The following is a 17,426-nucleotide window of genomic DNA, read 5'->3' as shown; positions in this document are numbered from 1 at the left end:
AGTCTGGTGTTGCTTCCTTGCAGACAAAATACTCGCACAAGGACAGAAAAAAATCCACCACAACCAGAAAATTGAAGCTTTTTTCTTCTGATTGATTTAAAGAACGTAGTCAAAATTTCTTAGTGACTAAGTATCCTTTATTGGCAGCGCTGGATGCACGGGGGATCCTTCCGTCTAACGTGCATGTTTAAGGTAGCTAATAATTCCATATTTATACAACGAAATAATGATTATTCAACTAATATCTATACATATTCATTATCTAATCCCGCCTACCCTCGCTTCGTATGTTAATTAGCTTATCAGTCCTTCGCGCTTGCGCAAATTCTTCCAAGAATTGTGGGCAGGGGTCTCCGAGACATGGGCAGTGGTCTCTAGGAGGAAGGCTGTAGGTCTTCCTCATGGTGTACTTTTCACCTCTTGCCTGTTATGTGATGGTCTTGCATATTTGCAGTGTTCTTATCAGTCTGAGGTAAATTATGCCCTTGCTGGCCATCTGCTTTTCTTGCTTAATTGTTTCTTTTACCCTTATCTGTCCTCTCCTGCTGAAGTGTTCTGCTAAAGTTTTAACATAGAAGGTCAGCAGACAGGCGGATGTCTAACAAAGGATAACAGAACAGACACCGAAGGTCGATGAGGAACATGTGGCGGTACATGATATCTACAATTGTTACAGTGGTTAACAAACATTATAATGGTTATTCTTTAATTCTATCCTAAAGTTAGTTCACACTACATTATGATGTTGCCACTCCTTACATGCTAGAGTTGGACTCTGTATGCTCTGTCTGTCACCAGCCACTCCTAGACCTGCAGAAGTACTGGTGTCAGGCTGTTGAAAACGATGTCTGCTTGCATGTCTGCCTATTTGTGTGTGGCTGATGTAAGTATTGCAAAAGAGATGTCCTTGGCTAAGCCATCTTGCAAAAAACCCAGAAACACTCACCCAAGGAACCAAAACCAAACCCAAAACAACTCTGCTCTCCCATTATGAGTAAAAAGAAAAGGGGTGGGGGGGTGGAGTCCCACAGGTGTTTACTTTGACTGTTCACATCTCAGCATATGGGTTATTCCTGAAATCGGTGGGAAAGGCCATGGGTTAGGTGGTTTCCTCTTTCTAGCTGCAGAAGGGCACTCTCATAAGACTGCTTCTCTTTCAAAGACAGTGATAAGAACTATCAGAACCCATTCTTGTAATTTCAATTACTAGTTAGGTCTAAATTTTGCCTTATTAATTTTGTCCAAGGGTTTCCTGTTGTACTCCTGTGTTTGGAAGATACTGTGTTATGGTTGTAAAAAAAAAAAAAAAAATTCAGCTTCAGTGCTTTTATCTGCATTGCTTTTTACAAATACCTTCTAGAACAGAGCAAGGCAATCGTTTTGTAATGATTTAGCAGTAACTAGGAATAGCAAAGGCCCATGTCCATCTATCACACCAACCACATGTGCACAACCAATTGTGATGTTGCACTTCAACAGTAAAACTGGACTTAAATGCTAAAAGATGCTCCCTTTTCTAGATTCTGAAATTTGCAATATGAGCCTTTTTTTCTTTTTTTTTTTTTTGAGTAATTTCAAACTAAAGAGTGTGAATACGGAATGTTTTCTGTTAAACAGAATCTTCTTGATTTGGAAAGCAAATATGGTTCGTGAAACCTTGTATCAATTTATTATGGAAAACAGAAGTGACAACTAGTGTCATACTATTTCGTGTTCCTCTTTTTTCCAGTTCAAGTGCACAAGGTTATTCACACATCTTTATAATTAATAATAGCAGTTATGTGTTTGAATAGCATGTTTTCTCATTTAACACAAGAAAACAAGTTAATTAAGTTCTTGTTTTTACTGAATATTGTCTTGAAGAAAAGGTGTCATGAAAAGGTTACATCTGTTGCTTACCTTACACAACTTCTGATGGCAGAAATAATTACATTTCAGCTGAATTCACCAATGGTGCTTTTTTTGACTGTTTATAAACTTCTCAAGATGTTCTATAACCTTGTTTTTCTAGGCCAGTGCTTCAGAGGACACAGGTGCCAGACCAATGAAGCCTGACCTCAGGCGCTCACTCATCCATCGTGATCTCAATGTGTCACTGCCCAACACGTTTTTGCAGAGGTGGAGTGAACCTTCAAACCCCTCCTGCTTCCCCTGACTCCAGTCACTTTGGATCTGTGCTCTATTATTCCCTTTGTCTTCTGGACTGGTTGTTATTAGTTAGTCTGTATGTATACACTGATAATAAGTGAGTCTAAATACAATATATAGGCATAATGTTACTAAGCGTTTTCCTTATGCGAGCCAATACTGCCTTTCCTCGTCCAAGCAATGCCAGCTTGAAAGGCTTGTGCGGACTGTCTGGAGAGACTATGTGCTAACAGGGTGTCCAGAGACCTGTCGCTGCTATAAATATACACCCCTGCCTAGCGTGTGATTGTTCCTTCACTGGCTAATTAAATGTCAGAGCAGAAAGGGGAATAAAATACAGTGCTTACCATTTTGCAGTGGAGATACTAGATTCAATGCCAGGGAACCTCATTCCTGTATCTTAACCATGGGGTAATTTGTTTTCAAAACTTTGTTCTCCTTTCCCTCTCACTTCATAGGAAGCAGAGGGGTAAGCTCATTCAGCCTGAGCTTCGTGTTTTTTCCCCTCTAGCTGGGCAGGCATTTTTCTTGAAATCTCTTCCTTTGTTTTCTGTATCAATTGGGAAGTGGTGACTGAATATGACCAGGCTCTGCAGCCTTCCCCTTGCTCTTTCCATTGCCTAGCAAATAGCCTGATGGTGAATAATTCAGTGACACTGAGGTGGGAATTTCAAAAAGCTTTTAGTAACAACCTGCCACTGGCAAACATTGGCGGCTGAAGTTTCTAAATAACAGCTATGGCTAAAAATACAGCAGAAAGTGCAGCTGAGTGCTCCCTACATTGTAAAAATGGAGCATAATGATGAATACTTCCCGGAGGGAACATCGGCAGGGCAGACTCTTGATGTAGCCCATTTCAGGTGGTTGTTGCTGCTGCTGCCTGGGACTGTGCCTGCAGGCCTGTTTTCTTGGGGATGCTCTTTCAGAGGCTGTGCCAAAAGAAGCTGCCCAAAGGCAAATTTGATTTCGATGATATTCCTCATGTGAACGCCAATTTTGTCAATGATTTTTAAAGCCAGCATCTAGGAATCTGGTGGCTTGCATTTGCTGGCTTTAGTGACGTGTAATAGCCCCCTCTTCAGAAAAGCTGGGCTTGCAAATGTGCTAGCTAAAGCCTTGGTGACTTACTGCCTTACTTGAGCTTAAAATTACATGACTGCACATATAAAGAAGGGTGAGGATTTTAGTGAATGCTTGGTCATTGTTTGCAACACTCTGGTCTAAAGCCTGCAGTGGGATTACTTGCATGGGTGGACAGCTGCATGTGTAGCTCCAGCCAACAGTATCACTCACCTGAGACATAACGGTTGTGTGTGGGAGCCTTTTCTTTATTCTTACCCTGTCATTTGCTGACCAAGACTGGAAATGGAGGAGGTGGCTGTATCAGAGATGTCCCAGTATGTCCTGCTATATGTGATGCAGCGGCCAGAATGAAATGGGGGGAAGGCGAGGAGGCAGCTGCAATCTCCTGTTGTCTTTCGTTAGTATATGCTTTTGTCAAAACAATCTGTTTTGACTGATGACTGAAGTTTCAGGAGGAGGTTGCAGGAGAAGAGGCAGCCTTTTGTCACAGAGTTCCTTCTGGGATGAAAAGGCCATCCTGGAGTATGGAGGGCCTCGACTCCTCTGCACCTCATTAAAGGAGCTGACTCACTCTTGGAGATTTTCAAGAGACAGAATTTCTTTAGCTCTCTCTTTGATTCCACAGCCAATTTCTTGCTATTTCAAACCCTCCAGAATTTACTGCTTGCCCCTGCTGTGCCCCAGCCGTTCTCATGCCTGGTGGATGCCCTGGGTGCAATCACTGGACAGTCCATTGTATTCTGACTCAACTCATTTAAACCCATATATATGGCTCTTCCAATTGCAAACTGCTTTGATAGTCCACTTTTTTGAAAGCCTGGAGTTAAGGTAGTGTCTGGTGCCATCTTGTGTCATGGAGGAGTAAACATAGAGCTGTCACGTTTTTATAAAAATTTGGAATAATGTGTTTTTTTAAATTAGCTTTATGGTGCATCGCTGGATGCAGCATCAGTATTAATGTGTCAAAATCACCAGTGACATTCAGAGGACTAGAATTTTGCATGAAATATATTGTAAGCAGTTGCAAAATGAATTAAAATATGAATCAATGTAGCGTCACCAGCTTCAGCAAAGCTTTCTTGACTCTGAAGTGCAGGCTGAGGGGCAAGCAGGTGTGAGCAGTGCTGGCTAAAGGCCACTGAGCTTCAGCTAAACTAGAGGGACTTTTCATGGGAAGTACTGCTGGGTTTGACGTTACTTCATCATGATTTTACAAAGTTGTCCTTGTCAGGGTTAGCTCACCCCTTTCAGGCAAGTGATTTTGCCTCCACCTCTCGCGGCCCCCCTGGACTGCGGGAGGCAGAGGGGGCAGTGGATGCGGCGGCTGCTGCTGGGACAGGGGAAGCTGTGGTGCTCTCCTCTCCTTGGGTGCGGGGTTTGGGGTTGGTGTCATCGTCCTGAGGAGCTGAGCAGCCAGCTGGGATGGCAGGTCTGCTCCTCCCCACCGAGCAGAGCCCCCAGGAGGACCAGCGTACTGCAGCGATGCACTGGGAGCACTGCTCTGATGGTTCCTTTATTAATGTTTGTTGCACGCAGTGGGAAGCTCAAAGGAAATTGCTCAAGTAGATGAAGAACCATTATTTTTAGAAACACGTGGGTTGCTTCTTTTCTTTTCTTGATGGTGACAATGAGCAACTATCAAAGGCAGAAGACTGCTGGAAACGTTTTGTTGTTCAAAATTCAGCGACCAAGTAGTTTGTGCGTTACTAATTCACAAAGGAACAACTAATAGCTCTATTGTTAATTACTAATTAGCTTTATTTATCTATTAAACTGCCACTATGCTTTGCAGAATGTACTGTACAAAAATCAAAGAATGAGAAAAGAATATTTGCTTTTATAAAAGAAGCCAACAAACGACACCTTCATCAATTAGGCACTGTGTACCTGCTTCTTAATTTTAATGAATATATATATTATCTCTATCTTCTAGTTCCTAGTTTTTTGTTGTTGTTTGGGTTTTTTTTTTTCTTTTCTGGGTTCTCCCACTATTCATTCAAAATGTGCATGTTGAATTAATTGCAAAATTAATTCAAATTACCTGAAACATTTTAATCCACACATTTAACGGAAAAATATTTATTTCATGGTATTTCTGGTGAAACATATGGGAAGTGTTTCAATTTGTCCCATGTCCAGCCAGTGTGGCTGGCATGGGCTTCCACTGCACAGCTCCAGTGCCTCCTTGCATGCTGATGGTCCCCAGCCTTCCAAGTGTCCTGCTGGGCTGGACGTACTGCCATGCTGACCGTCCTGTCCAAGCCACCTCACCTTTCCCAGATCTTTCCTTTCTCCCTTGGGCTTTATTGCAGAATCACAGCTGTAAACTAAACAATTAAAATAAGGTGAAATTGATACATTCTGGTGCTCTCAGATCTGAAGCGTGCTCTCTCTTGGCTCTACCAGGAAAGGCTGGACCAGGTTTTAAATAAAAGTCTGATTTCTATAGGAATAGTTGAATGTAAACTCTTAATTTTTCATATTTAAATATTTTTTCTTTGCTTACAGTTTAAGAATAAATTTACAGATGTGTTAAAGAAGCAAAGATGTATGAAGCTGTGTACCTTGGGAAGGATTTATGGGTGAGAATACTGCAGAAACTGGCAGCTTGTGCAAGGGTTGTGTACTGAGCTTCACTAGATGTCACTGTCGACCTGAATTTAGTTTCACAGACTCAATCGGTTTTCAGAAGTTTTGATTTTAAATTATTCATCTCCACCGCCCCCCTTCCCCCCCCCCCCCCCCTTGCATTTAATGCACAGGGGATATCCCAGTTTGGTGTAGTATTAATCTGTCGCGCATAAATATTTTTCTTGCTTAAAACAAGAATCAAAATTAGGTCAAATAGAAATACCTAGAATTTGCAATACTATCAATTTCTCCATTAGATATTCACTGGGGAAATAGAAAAGCTCCCCCCCCCCCCCCCCCCCCCCCCCCCCCGAAACAGGGTTTCTTTCTAACATGTTTGATTGGTTTTCCAGTTTAGTTCAGAATTTGTTGGCCCAGTCACACTCTCCATCATATGAAATGAAGAGCAAGTTGTCCATTTCAGCCCAAAATATATTCTTGGCTTTAAAATACTCGATTTTTGCTGATGTTAAAAGGCAGAAGTGATATTTAGGTGATTTATCTGATTTAACTTAATAATGTTCTCTTTTAAATTGCTAAGGGTTTCTGTTTTGATACTTCTTGAGCCAATTTTTTTCAATGAATTCAAAGGATGTTGAAGAGGCTCTATTCACCCTAAAAAATCTGAATAATCCCTGCAATATAGACCCTCTGTCTTTTTTAAAATAAAAGTGCATGTAAGACAATTACCACTTTCAGGTGTGAAGGACCAGGCTGACCACTCCTCTCTTATCTCCTGTCCTGACAGTGATTCCCAGCTTTGCTTGTTGGCATCACGGACTTCAAAGAAGGCACAGAGGATCTGGTTGAGGGTGCCTCCCAGGGCTGGCAAACTGGTATCTTTAAAATAGCAACTAAAATAAAATTGAAAGCACCCAAACCATGAAATTTCCATGGCAGAGGTGACCAAGTAAGTGCATGGGAGGAGGGATGGATGGATGGATGGACAGACAGACTGAGGGCTGAACACCAGCATTTAGCCAGCTGATGACTGCAAATGTTTAATATAAAGCTCAAGCCTAGCATCCTACAGGTTAGTTGTCTTTCTGCTGGTCTCCTTTGCACCTAATTGTGTCTCAGCGTGCCGTCTCTTCCCACTGTGGAGATCCAGGCTGTGCTGAAGGTATCGTTTTTCTCTTTCAGTTCTGCAGTTCAAGGCACATCTCTCATTTGGTCACTGAGCAGTATATATAAGCCCTTTATCAGACCAACCCCTAATGTCAGGATGTTTTTTATCCAGTATCTCAGTTAGTTCCTTGATGTACTCATTAACCTTGTCTGAGAAATGACAGCTACAATTGCAGTATGCTTCCTTTGGAGTAGATACTCCACCCCTCTGGTCCTTTCAGCCTTTTCTTCCTCTTTCCTTTAGAAAAATGAACTGTTCACTCTTCAGTTACCCAGCTTTTTAACCCCAATTCTTTCTTCTTGATTTACCTTCAGCATGCCTCCCCACATCACTTTCTGCTGATGAACACACTTGGTATGCCTGCTGTCATACTAGGTCAAAACCCCACGTTATATGATGGAGTCATTAGGAGCTCTGCCTTCCTCTCTTTTTCAGCATCGTTCCAGAGAAAAAAGAACGAACCCATTTATAAAACAGGTTTAGGCAGTAATTTTGAGGTGAAACAAGTTTCCAGTGAAAGGCTTTATTTTTGACTCTTAAAATAGTTTGTGAGAGCATTCCAGCTCTGTTGAAATGTTCATGCTTGAATGAGAAGCAGAAATGTTTCTGTGAAGTTCATGCTTTTTTTTTTTTTTTAACAAAAGAATCATTTCATTCAATGTCTCATTTTTTAACCTGAAATGACTTCCTTCATGATGTACTTTTCTTGGACATGAAAATGTTCAAGAAAATTCTTTAATGAAATGAAAAAGGGACATGCAAACATTTTTTTGACTTTTGCCTATTAAATATTTCAGGTTGATTAAAAACATACTTGTCATAGGAATTTTTTTCCCCCCAAACTTCCACAAAAAGCACAAAACAATGAGTTCACACAGGGTTTTCCATAATATGCTATTGGAAAACTCCTGGGGATTTAGAATTTTAAAAGGCAGGTAGGGAAATCTCTGATTTCTGGCATGTGAAATCACTCCCAGGGCTGTAAGGGCCCCAAGAGAAGTGAGGTAACGCAAACCAGGAGGCTGACAAGGAGATTCACACCTTGTGGTTGGATACAGAAGCAAAGGATATTTGGAAAAAGCTGTTTAGAATATCTGTTTGTAAATCTGAGGCACCTGAATTGTCTTTTTAGCCTAAAAAACATCAGGAAAGCATGGCAGATGTGCACTGACGGGAGTGGGACCAGCCTTTGGGATCGTGGTTGGTGGGTGAGATGGGCAGCAGCACCTTCAGAGAGGTGGTGGTGAGGCATGGCGCAGTGCTGCTCCAGGCGAGCCCCCTGCCTGGCAGCAAACACACGTAGTGCAAGTACTAAACAAGAGAGAAAAGTGGTTACAAGGTCATCCTCGACAATAGAGGGGAAAAAAGCTGATGTCAGAGTAGTTCGTGTAGTTCTGATGTAAAATACACATTGCTGGTACAAGACATGGCCTTGTGCATCAGTCAGTGCACAAAATGTTCTTGTTCTTCGGTGTTGGTTCAAAGCCCTTTTCCCCATTCCTTTTGTCTTCCCTGGAGAGCAGTTTATTTAAGCACTGAATTTTACCATGCGTTTGCTTCAGCCCGTGATTCGGGCATATGTTTGAATTGATTCACTGAGAAGAAAAAAAGAAAATTACACCAGAGCCTTTATTAAAGGAAGGTGTAATTAACGACTTCAGATTAATTGAAAATGTTTTCTCTAAAAGTAGCAATTGAGCTCCATTCTGATTAACTGCTTTCTCATAGTCTTTGTAACCTTGCAGAACGTGCTGTTCAGCATGCAGTGGAGGGGAAAAGACCATCTAATGTCTCTGTAGAACCTTTATAAAAGAAACCTGTCATTTTCCTATTCTGAAATGTTCTGTGGTGCTATAATCGTATTACAAAAAGAAGTTCCTTGGGGTTCTTTAATTCAAAAAGAAAATCATTGTTCCTCAAGGGCTGAGGAATCTAAGGGGGAATAGGCCAATACTAGAAATTTGATTTTGAGTTAATGAGTTGCTATTTTATTTTAACAAAATGTCTTAAGATAGCTGTTGAAGAAACATGTTTCCTGTGATTTCTTTTTTTCAGTTTAGTAAAAATTTCCATCCTGTCGTGCTGGACATAGAATAGTCAGAATTGAGAGCATTGTAAAAAACCCCAGTCTTTTATTAAATATTTATTTAGAAGATTTGGACTTAAGCCATGAGATGTTGTTGGCCTTTGTTAAGCTAACATTCTTTCGAAGAATAGGACTTACTTTTAATCAGTTCAAATTATTAAAACCTGTTTATATTAGCATATATTGACCTTCCTTTTCATTTGTAATCCTTTAAGTAATCTTGGGAGAATTCATTCCTAATCCTTTCCCTCCCACACAGTTGCTGTTCTAGCCTCTCTGGGGTCCATCTACAACGTTGAGCAAGTGTGAGTTTGAAGGCTCTTGCTTATGAAGCTGGTGAGCTGGCGGCAGGGCCCGCTCCTAGGCATGAGTTCCGCCCTGTTCCTGGTGCGCGGCCTGCAAGGCGGATGGGTGGGCCGGCTCTGCGCCATGTCGCTCTCCACCGCTGGTCGCTGGCCTCCAGCCTGAATCCGGGCTGCTTGCGCTTGCCTTTTGCAGTGCTGTCTTTTGGCTGAGCTCTGGCAGATCAATCAGCTGAGCTTCTCGGCCAAAGGGCCATAGCAATGCCAGAAAGAGCGGGTAGGCTTTGTACACAGGGGAGCCCTGCCCTTGCACCCAGGGGGGTCCATTGGCACCTCTGCTGTGCTGGACTTCTCAGCATCCTCTCCCTGCATTGCTTCTGTTAAAAAATTGCCTCTGGGCTGGTAGAGGAGGGAGACCTGTCAGCAAAACAAAAAGTTTCAATGCCTGTCACTTAAAAAAAAAAAATGCTTTGCAGGAGATGCGTAATGGGTTTTGATTTTCCCTTTTGCCTCTATTTGGCCAAGAAGAATTTACAAAATATGAAGAGTCCAACTTCAAGCCATATCTATGGAGAACTTTTAATCTCAGAATTAATTTTAACACATTTTTGTGTCATAATAGAAGTCACCACATATAGGTGAGGAAACTGAGGTGGATTTTCTCTGTAGCTGCTGAACAATTTTTGTCAGAGTTGTAGTCAGGTTTCAGGGATACCTTACTGTTAATTCCCTCTTCTAATCACTAGACTCTCCTCTCTGACACAGATAGCAAAGGCAAAGTTTAAAATACTGTTTATTTTTACAGGAATCTTGTACGTTAACCTGCAGGTGCCTTTGTGGTTTCACCCAATACGCACATATCCATGCTGGAGTTTGAGGACCTGTTAAAGATTGCTGCTGTGTGTAAAAATGCTGCTGTGAAAATTGACCATCAGATTTGTAATTCCTTGGGCAAACTTTGTTACATTTAGTATGAAGTTTGTTTTGGTAACTAACATGCTGGGTGTTCAGATAGATCCAATGTAGAGTAATAAATCATAATTTTAGCATTCATGGTTCGGTGATTTCAGGAAGTAACTAGAACATAAATATCAGTTCAGGAAAAGCAAACATACAACTAAGTTTCTTGTATTTTCACAGAGCTGCCATAAGGAACTAAAGCATCATTATTGTTTCTTTCAGTTCTCAGCGTAAAAGGAAGTAACACTTAATAAAAGCCATTGGCTGCAAGATTTCATAAGAGAGAGAGAAGCAGAGAGAAAGAACGAGAACCGTGCCGTGGAAAAGCAGGTGTGAATGAATAAACTATAGTTTGCTACCCTATGGGATACTGATGAAACAAATAGAATTTTCACAGACATGGATAATACAAGAACACAAGACACTTTTTCACAGGTAAAGGCAGAAACTGTTATGGCTTGTGTGAAAGTGCTATTTGTTGTACATAACTGAAGAGATGGCATATCAGCAACTGAAAATGACTTTATATTTTATTGGCAAGGAATTTGCAGTAGATTACTTAATGTAATTGATTATTATGTGATATGAGCTGGGACTGGTCTAATATATCAGAAAGTGTTTGCAGATGTGTATGAAACAATATTTTTCTGTGCTGTATTCTTAAGAAAGTTGAAAGGTGTGAGGTTTTCCAGATACAAAGAAAAGGACGAAGAGAGAAAAATCACTCTTTCTATTGCCATGCTAGGGAGGATTTATTAATACTATATATTATCTGTGCTAAAAATTTCCATAAGGTAATTGGAGGGGAAAAAAAGTGGTTTATATTATAGGCAAATGCAGTCTTTTGATAATCATACTGGAATTTAAAGTGATTGATATGCCAGAATTGAATATACATCAGGTTGCAGCACTATTGAATTTGTCTGAGTGTCTGCCAGATATATAGTTGTTGCAGCACTCTGCTTGTTTCAATACTTGCATGTTTGCAAGCCTGTTATCTGGAGACTTAGGCGGTGGAAAACTCCTCTCTGACTAGGCTAGCTGACTGCATGTATTGGTGGAGGTTCTCTGGTGTGTGATCTGGAGTAAGGAGCAATTAGAGGAAAGAATGAATGTGTTATGTGTAGGCTGAGGAGGTGTGATGGAGTGGTTCTGAGTGAGTTCTGAGCAGCTACGGAGGGTGGCTTGGCTAGCAAAGCACAAGAGCTGGGGAGAATCCAGCCCTGTCTGCATCATTCCCCCTTTTCTCTGAGAAGTATGAGATGTTCATTGAAAAGATTTGCTCTGTGAGGCTCTAGACAGACCCAGAGCAATTGCATAAACCAGGGTGAAACCATTTTATTGCTCCTTGGTTTGTCAAAGAGGAAAAAGGGCACACGACAAATTGCTGCCTTTGGTTACCTCCATACAACATCAGCCTCCTTGGCCTTTGAAGATTTTCTGCGGTGGGCAGTCTAACAGGTGATCCAAAGACAGAGTCATTTAGCTACACAGATGTTTATTGCTTCACCTGAAGTAACAGCACCTGAAATGTCATAAAATTGCAAGTCCCTGGCACTAGTCAGTATAATGACATGCTGAGGTGCTGGGATCTATTTGGAAAAGCTGTGGATGACAGGGGTGTTGAAAAGGTCCAAAACCAGTCTGAAAGTGTTTTCCCTTTCTCTGCTGCCTACGGTGTTTATTGCTTGGCACTGACGCACGAGCCTGAGTTGCAGCTTATGAATCATTGCTGTTATTTCTTACTTCAGGTACTGCTGGGGAGGTCAGGGGCAACACAGATGTGGAAATAACCAAATATTTGCTACCAGAAAGGGCTTACATGTATGAGAAACAGGAAACCATAACCAGGTGGTGCCACTTTTCCCTTTCTTTCACTCCCCAAGGCCTGCAATAAAGCATATGCACAAAGCTCAGGTTGTACCATCAGCAAAATATTTGCAAAGCTAAACTGCATGTGAGAAAAATGTGTGTTTTAAAGTTTTGTGAACTCCTTTTAAAACTTGGCGATATGTCTTCATGAGGCTTTTCATCTAAGTCTTTTGACAGCTGATAAGATCACGGTGCAAGGTGGAATGCTTGTCAGACCTTTTGCTTTTCCACTCTGCTTTACTTTAATCAACGACTTTAAAGTACTTTATCCCCGTGGCTTTCCCATACAATTTTTGTTAGGCTTTTTTTTAAAGGCCAGCTCTCTTAGGCGATTGATTTTTTTATTTCATTTTTTTCCTTCCTCCCCTCCCTGGTCTTTTCCAAGGTAGCTTAAAGCAGATTTTCACTGTGTGTTTAGCAAGGGATCAACTCCATTTAAATAAGGCCAAATGATGCCATATATTCTTATATGTGTATTCATGAACATGTACCCAGCCTCAGCAGCAGCTCTGTAGCCTCTGAGATGGGCAATTGTTGTTAGACTACAAGTCAGAAATCTGATGTTCTGCTCATCTGCTGGGGCTTCTAATGACTTGACTATACGTATTGTGTGGTCAGTCCAGGACAGATGGGGCTCAGAACAGTCTGCTCCCTGCACTTAACATCAAATGTCAGCCCGTGCAGAGGACCTGTGAGACAGTTCAGCTTCCTTGGTCCTGCCGGTGTTTTGACCCTGGGTGTCTGCGGATTCTGTGGAACTGCTGGATGAGAGATGCTGCATCAGTGCATATTGCTTTGAGACTGCACTTAAAGCCAGAATCACTCGTAGGCAGATGAAAGCATCAATATGGAAACAGTCTGTGTGGGAATCAGAGAACACCTTTCCTTGATCCACTTAAACCCATCTCAAAGTCTGGGAATGTGTTTCTTTTATAAGACAAGATTGAAGGACCCAGGGAAGCTGCACTGAATTTTCATGTTTGCTACTCAGCAGGAAGTAGCCCATGAAACAAAGAGGGTAAGAAATGCCTATGGAACAAGGATGAAGTACACGCTGAGGTATCTCTTCCTCATCACCCATACACAGGTGGAATTCCTCAGTTAAATTTCCTGCTACCGAGCTGTTTGGAGCCCCATCTGTCTTGCTCCATTCTCAATATTGTCCAAGTTCCTGAAACTGGAAGTACAACAGATATTGCCAAGCCTCTTTTTGAGGGGAAATTATTTCCTGAGTTTCAGAAAGGACTTAAAGACCCAGCATAAATAGATGTGCAACTAATCAATCCTGAGGAAGTTAACCTTGCTTGGAAAATGTAGTGTGCTTTTGTAGTATTAAGTATTAAGAACATAGCAAAAACATTTACACAGACAAGGATTCAAGGATTATATTCTGCTAAATCCGTCAGAGTTTAAGAGGAGAGTGGTAAGGAGAAATAGCCTCCTTTTAACTAAATATTTTCCTAGGATGATTTATGGGGGGAAAAATGTTAGGTTAGAAATGATACATCAGCAGATGGATGCTCATTGGGGTTTTTCCTTAAGCTCTCAGACTGTGTTTTGATTAGAACATAATGAAGAATTTGTTCATTAAATGTTCCAGCTAATTAATGTAAAATTCATGGAGACCCTGGATTCTCAGTTAAACGTGCATGAAATGAGTGTTGCGTTCTCTGTATTGCACTTTTTGCTTAGCAGGTGTTAACTAATACGATCTAATAAACATCAAGTATAATGAAATGAGTCTTGTTCAGCATTTAATAATTTTAGCAGCCCAATTCTTCCCTGATTATGTATCTATCTTTTACAAGATGTTAGGGCACAAAATTAGATTGTAAGCCTTTGAACAGAAAGATGCATGCTTTTCTCCAAAATAATTAGATGTCACTGTTAAATAGTCTGGTAATCTTTGTTTCTTCACAAGATTAATTGGACTATCATGTTAATAAGCAAATATGATTATCCTCAATAGTTCTTATCACTGTGCTCTTATTACTGTGACTAAAAGCATAGAATATTAATATTTTACTAACAAACAGAAATATTTCTATATGAGCCACCTTCTTTAATCTATTTCAGTCCATTTTGTAGTATAGCATTCAAATTATACCTCAATACCCCAACAGAATACTAAGCAAATTCACACTTAAGTATTGTTTTGAAATCAAGTATCATTTGATACACTCAGGACACATATTGCAAGTTTCTGTGGTGTTAGGGCATTGAAATCAATGGGAGTTTTATACCGAATGTTCCGAGCGTAAAACTATCCCCAAATGCTTTTGAAAATCTTTCCATAGTTGCTACTTCAAAGGTGAACTGCCTCTAGGTAATTCAGATTGCACTCACTTAATTAATTTCAACTGACAGCAATATTCAGCAAAGTCAGTATCTTATCACATAAAAATCTTACATTTTTAAAAAAGTAGGATCTCCTTTATTTACATCTTTAAATGTAATTTGGCTTTGTGGAGGCCAACATTTGGAGGAAAACAAAGTGACGGTGGAAGAGATTTTGTAATGGCTTAGGCATGATACAAAAAAATGAAAACTGAGCATATTGGCCATACATTGCACAAACCGTTAGTACAAGCTGGAAACCAGTTCACACTGGGGACTCCTGCATTTTTATTGAGGTGCCTGCCTCCAGTCTTTGTAATACTAATTGTAATGTAAAGCTTTCCATATATGTTTTAACTGCCCATTTACTGTAGCGTTCTGATCAGGTGTACTTCTAGCATGAATGGGACAGTTGACATTTTAATCGTTGCAATCTATAGGACACATGGACAAGTTTTATCATATGGTGCGTACACTGAGGTTTGTCTTTGTACATCCATATATATACAGGAATCTCATGGTGTGTCAATGCGTGACTGTAGCCACACCAGTACTTCAGTTGTGCGCTTTTCAAGTATGGAGGACTTATTATCATACCTAAAAATTCTGCAGTCTTTATTTCTGTTTTGAGTACTACCTGCAAAGATATTTTGGTAGGTGTTTGAAGAAAATCACCAGCAGGTAATTCAAATGGCATGCTTCAATTACTTAATGTTGCACTTGCTTAACATGAAGTACATGAAGCAGCAAAATCATAGAATCCATGAATTTTAGCAATACATCATGCTTTTAGATAGCCAAAGTTCTCAGTTATATTTGTAAGCAACTGGACTGAGATATAAAGGAAGTGTGAGTGGAAAACTTATAAAAATACTGTTTAAAGACTGCTGGGATTTTTATTTGAAGATGTAGGTGTGTATAACTGTCTTTATACTTCATGATTGCCCCTTGGAAACATCCACCTTAGCTTTAATTGTCAGTACTAAATAAATTCCATAGACAATTGGCACTAAATGGGTGTGGGTCGGAAATAAGAATTATCTTTTTTAAATCTCCATCATTATTGAAGAACTGAAGCACCATGGGCTTGGTTCTGCACAGCTGAGGGCATCTCTGTCCCTGCCTTGGCTTGCCCAGGCTCTTAATACGAGCCTGACTGAACCAGTACCTTGGATGTGCAAGTTAGGATTTGGAAAACATTGTTGTGTTTCTTATAAGGTGAGGCTGGCTGCAAAAGGTTTCTCTGTAGGTCTTGCTCTTTGGTACTTCTTCACCATGGTAATGCCTAGCAGCGTAATACCCAACCAGGCACCGTCAGTTCTAATCCAGCAGCACACGGTCTCCTGAAAGAAGGGGTTTTCAGGGAGCATCTTTGCCTTACAGATAAACTCTCATAGGCTGGATGAAGTTTTCTAGAATCTTTTAAATCTCTGACTGCCACTTTCCCTGAAAGTGGTGCTTTGAAAAGCAGCAAAACCATCTGTTCTTTGCACTCAGGCTTGGACTTAATTAAAATGCAAAACAAGTGTGCAAAATAGGGGTTAAATAAGGAGGTTAGGTATGAGAAAAGCCTAGTAAGGCATCTATCAAAGTGCCATCCAAGGCTTTTGTATCCCACAGAGTCCATAAAGGTTTTATTTAACTCTTCTTAAAGATGCTCAGTAATGGGAGATTCCATAATCTTTCCTAGACAGCTTTGTGGCTAGTGTTATCCTTACTGTTTGCCGAACATCTAAGCCAAACATCTTTTGTTGGAATTTAAATTGTGTTTCTTTTCATCCTCCCGCACAGGGAGCAACCTGCTCCTTTCCTTTTTGCAGCAGCTGTTGATGCACTTGAAGACTGTGACCTCCCAGCCTTCTCTTGGCTCTGAAATCCCAGTCCTTCCTCTCTTTCCTTGTAAGCTGTGTTTCTCCAAAGCTCTGATTATTCTTATTGGCTTGATCTGGACTCCTTCAGCATGTCCAGCTTTTTTCTGGAGTCATGGAAAACTTCACCCGCTATTCTAGCAGAAACCTTTATCAGTGCTGAGTGCTGGAAAGATTATGTTTTGCGAACTGTGCTGCTGTCTCTGACCTCCCAGTGGGATATTTGCTTTTATTGCCACAGCATGATGTTGTTAACTTGTGCTAGTTTGTAAATGGCTATAACTTCTGGGTCTTTTTCTGAAGAGTGTGTGTTCCTCAGCCACTGCTTGCGAAGATGTGAAGATGATAATTCCTGCTGAACTTTTTCAAGCTTCCACTCCCCCCCCCGACACTTGTTGAACTGTATATTATTGCTTCTCTCATTTGACAAGCTTGTTTTGAATTTGAATCCCCCTTGTGACCCGCTTGCAGTTTTTTCCCTTTGTGTCAAAGTTTGCAAATTTAATAAACAAAATCTCTAGTACATCATCAGATCGTTAATGAAAGCATTGAATAGTAAAGTGACGCCAGCCTCCTGTGCAGCAGCACTCAGTTTATCCTTTGAGTTTTCGCAGTGTAATTCTGGTAATTACTTTAAGTGTTGTTTCCTGACAAGACCGAAGCGCTGTTAGAGCAGGAGAGTCCAGGCTGGTCTGTTAAGTGCTGACCAAGGGAAACTAAAGCGTCCGCTTCGTATCAGACCTATAAATGATCGTTTTTTCAGAGGGAACTTTAAGAAATGTTTAGGCATTGAGATTCCTCAATATGGTGATATTTTCAAAACTGGAGGTAGGTAGACTAGTTTGTGTTGTATGCTGTATTATATACGTGTCAGCAGGCACCTGTTTATATTTTAGATTCCTAAATATTTTTGAGACTAGCTTTTTGAGATTTTTGTTGTTGTTGTACTTAATCACTCTATACCTTTATATATTTGTATATATATATAGTTATAATAACATAGCTTTGGG

At 40.6% G+C, this 17,426-nt stretch overlaps 1 protein-coding gene across 1 annotated transcript in view; it reads left to right on the top strand.

Annotated features, from left to right (window-relative positions):
* Positions 1-10,533: 10,533 nt before the first annotated feature.
* The window catches only part of LOC308070476 (uncharacterized protein), a 44,884-nt gene continuing 37,991 nt past the window's right edge, over positions 10,534-17,426 (top strand). The window contains exon 1 of the mRNA XM_080404424.1: positions 10,534-10,774. Coding sequence (XP_080260550.1) covers positions 10,739-10,774 — 36 coding nt within the window. The 5' untranslated portion in view covers positions 10,534-10,738. The remainder of the gene's footprint in view (positions 10,775-17,426) is intronic.

This window comes from Falco punctatus, assembly GCF_963210335.1.
Source record: "Falco punctatus genome assembly, chromosome: 10".
Classification (NCBI taxonomy): domain Eukaryota; kingdom Metazoa; phylum Chordata; class Aves; order Falconiformes; family Falconidae; genus Falco; species Falco punctatus.
This window is presented reverse-complemented; position numbering and strand designations above follow the sequence as displayed.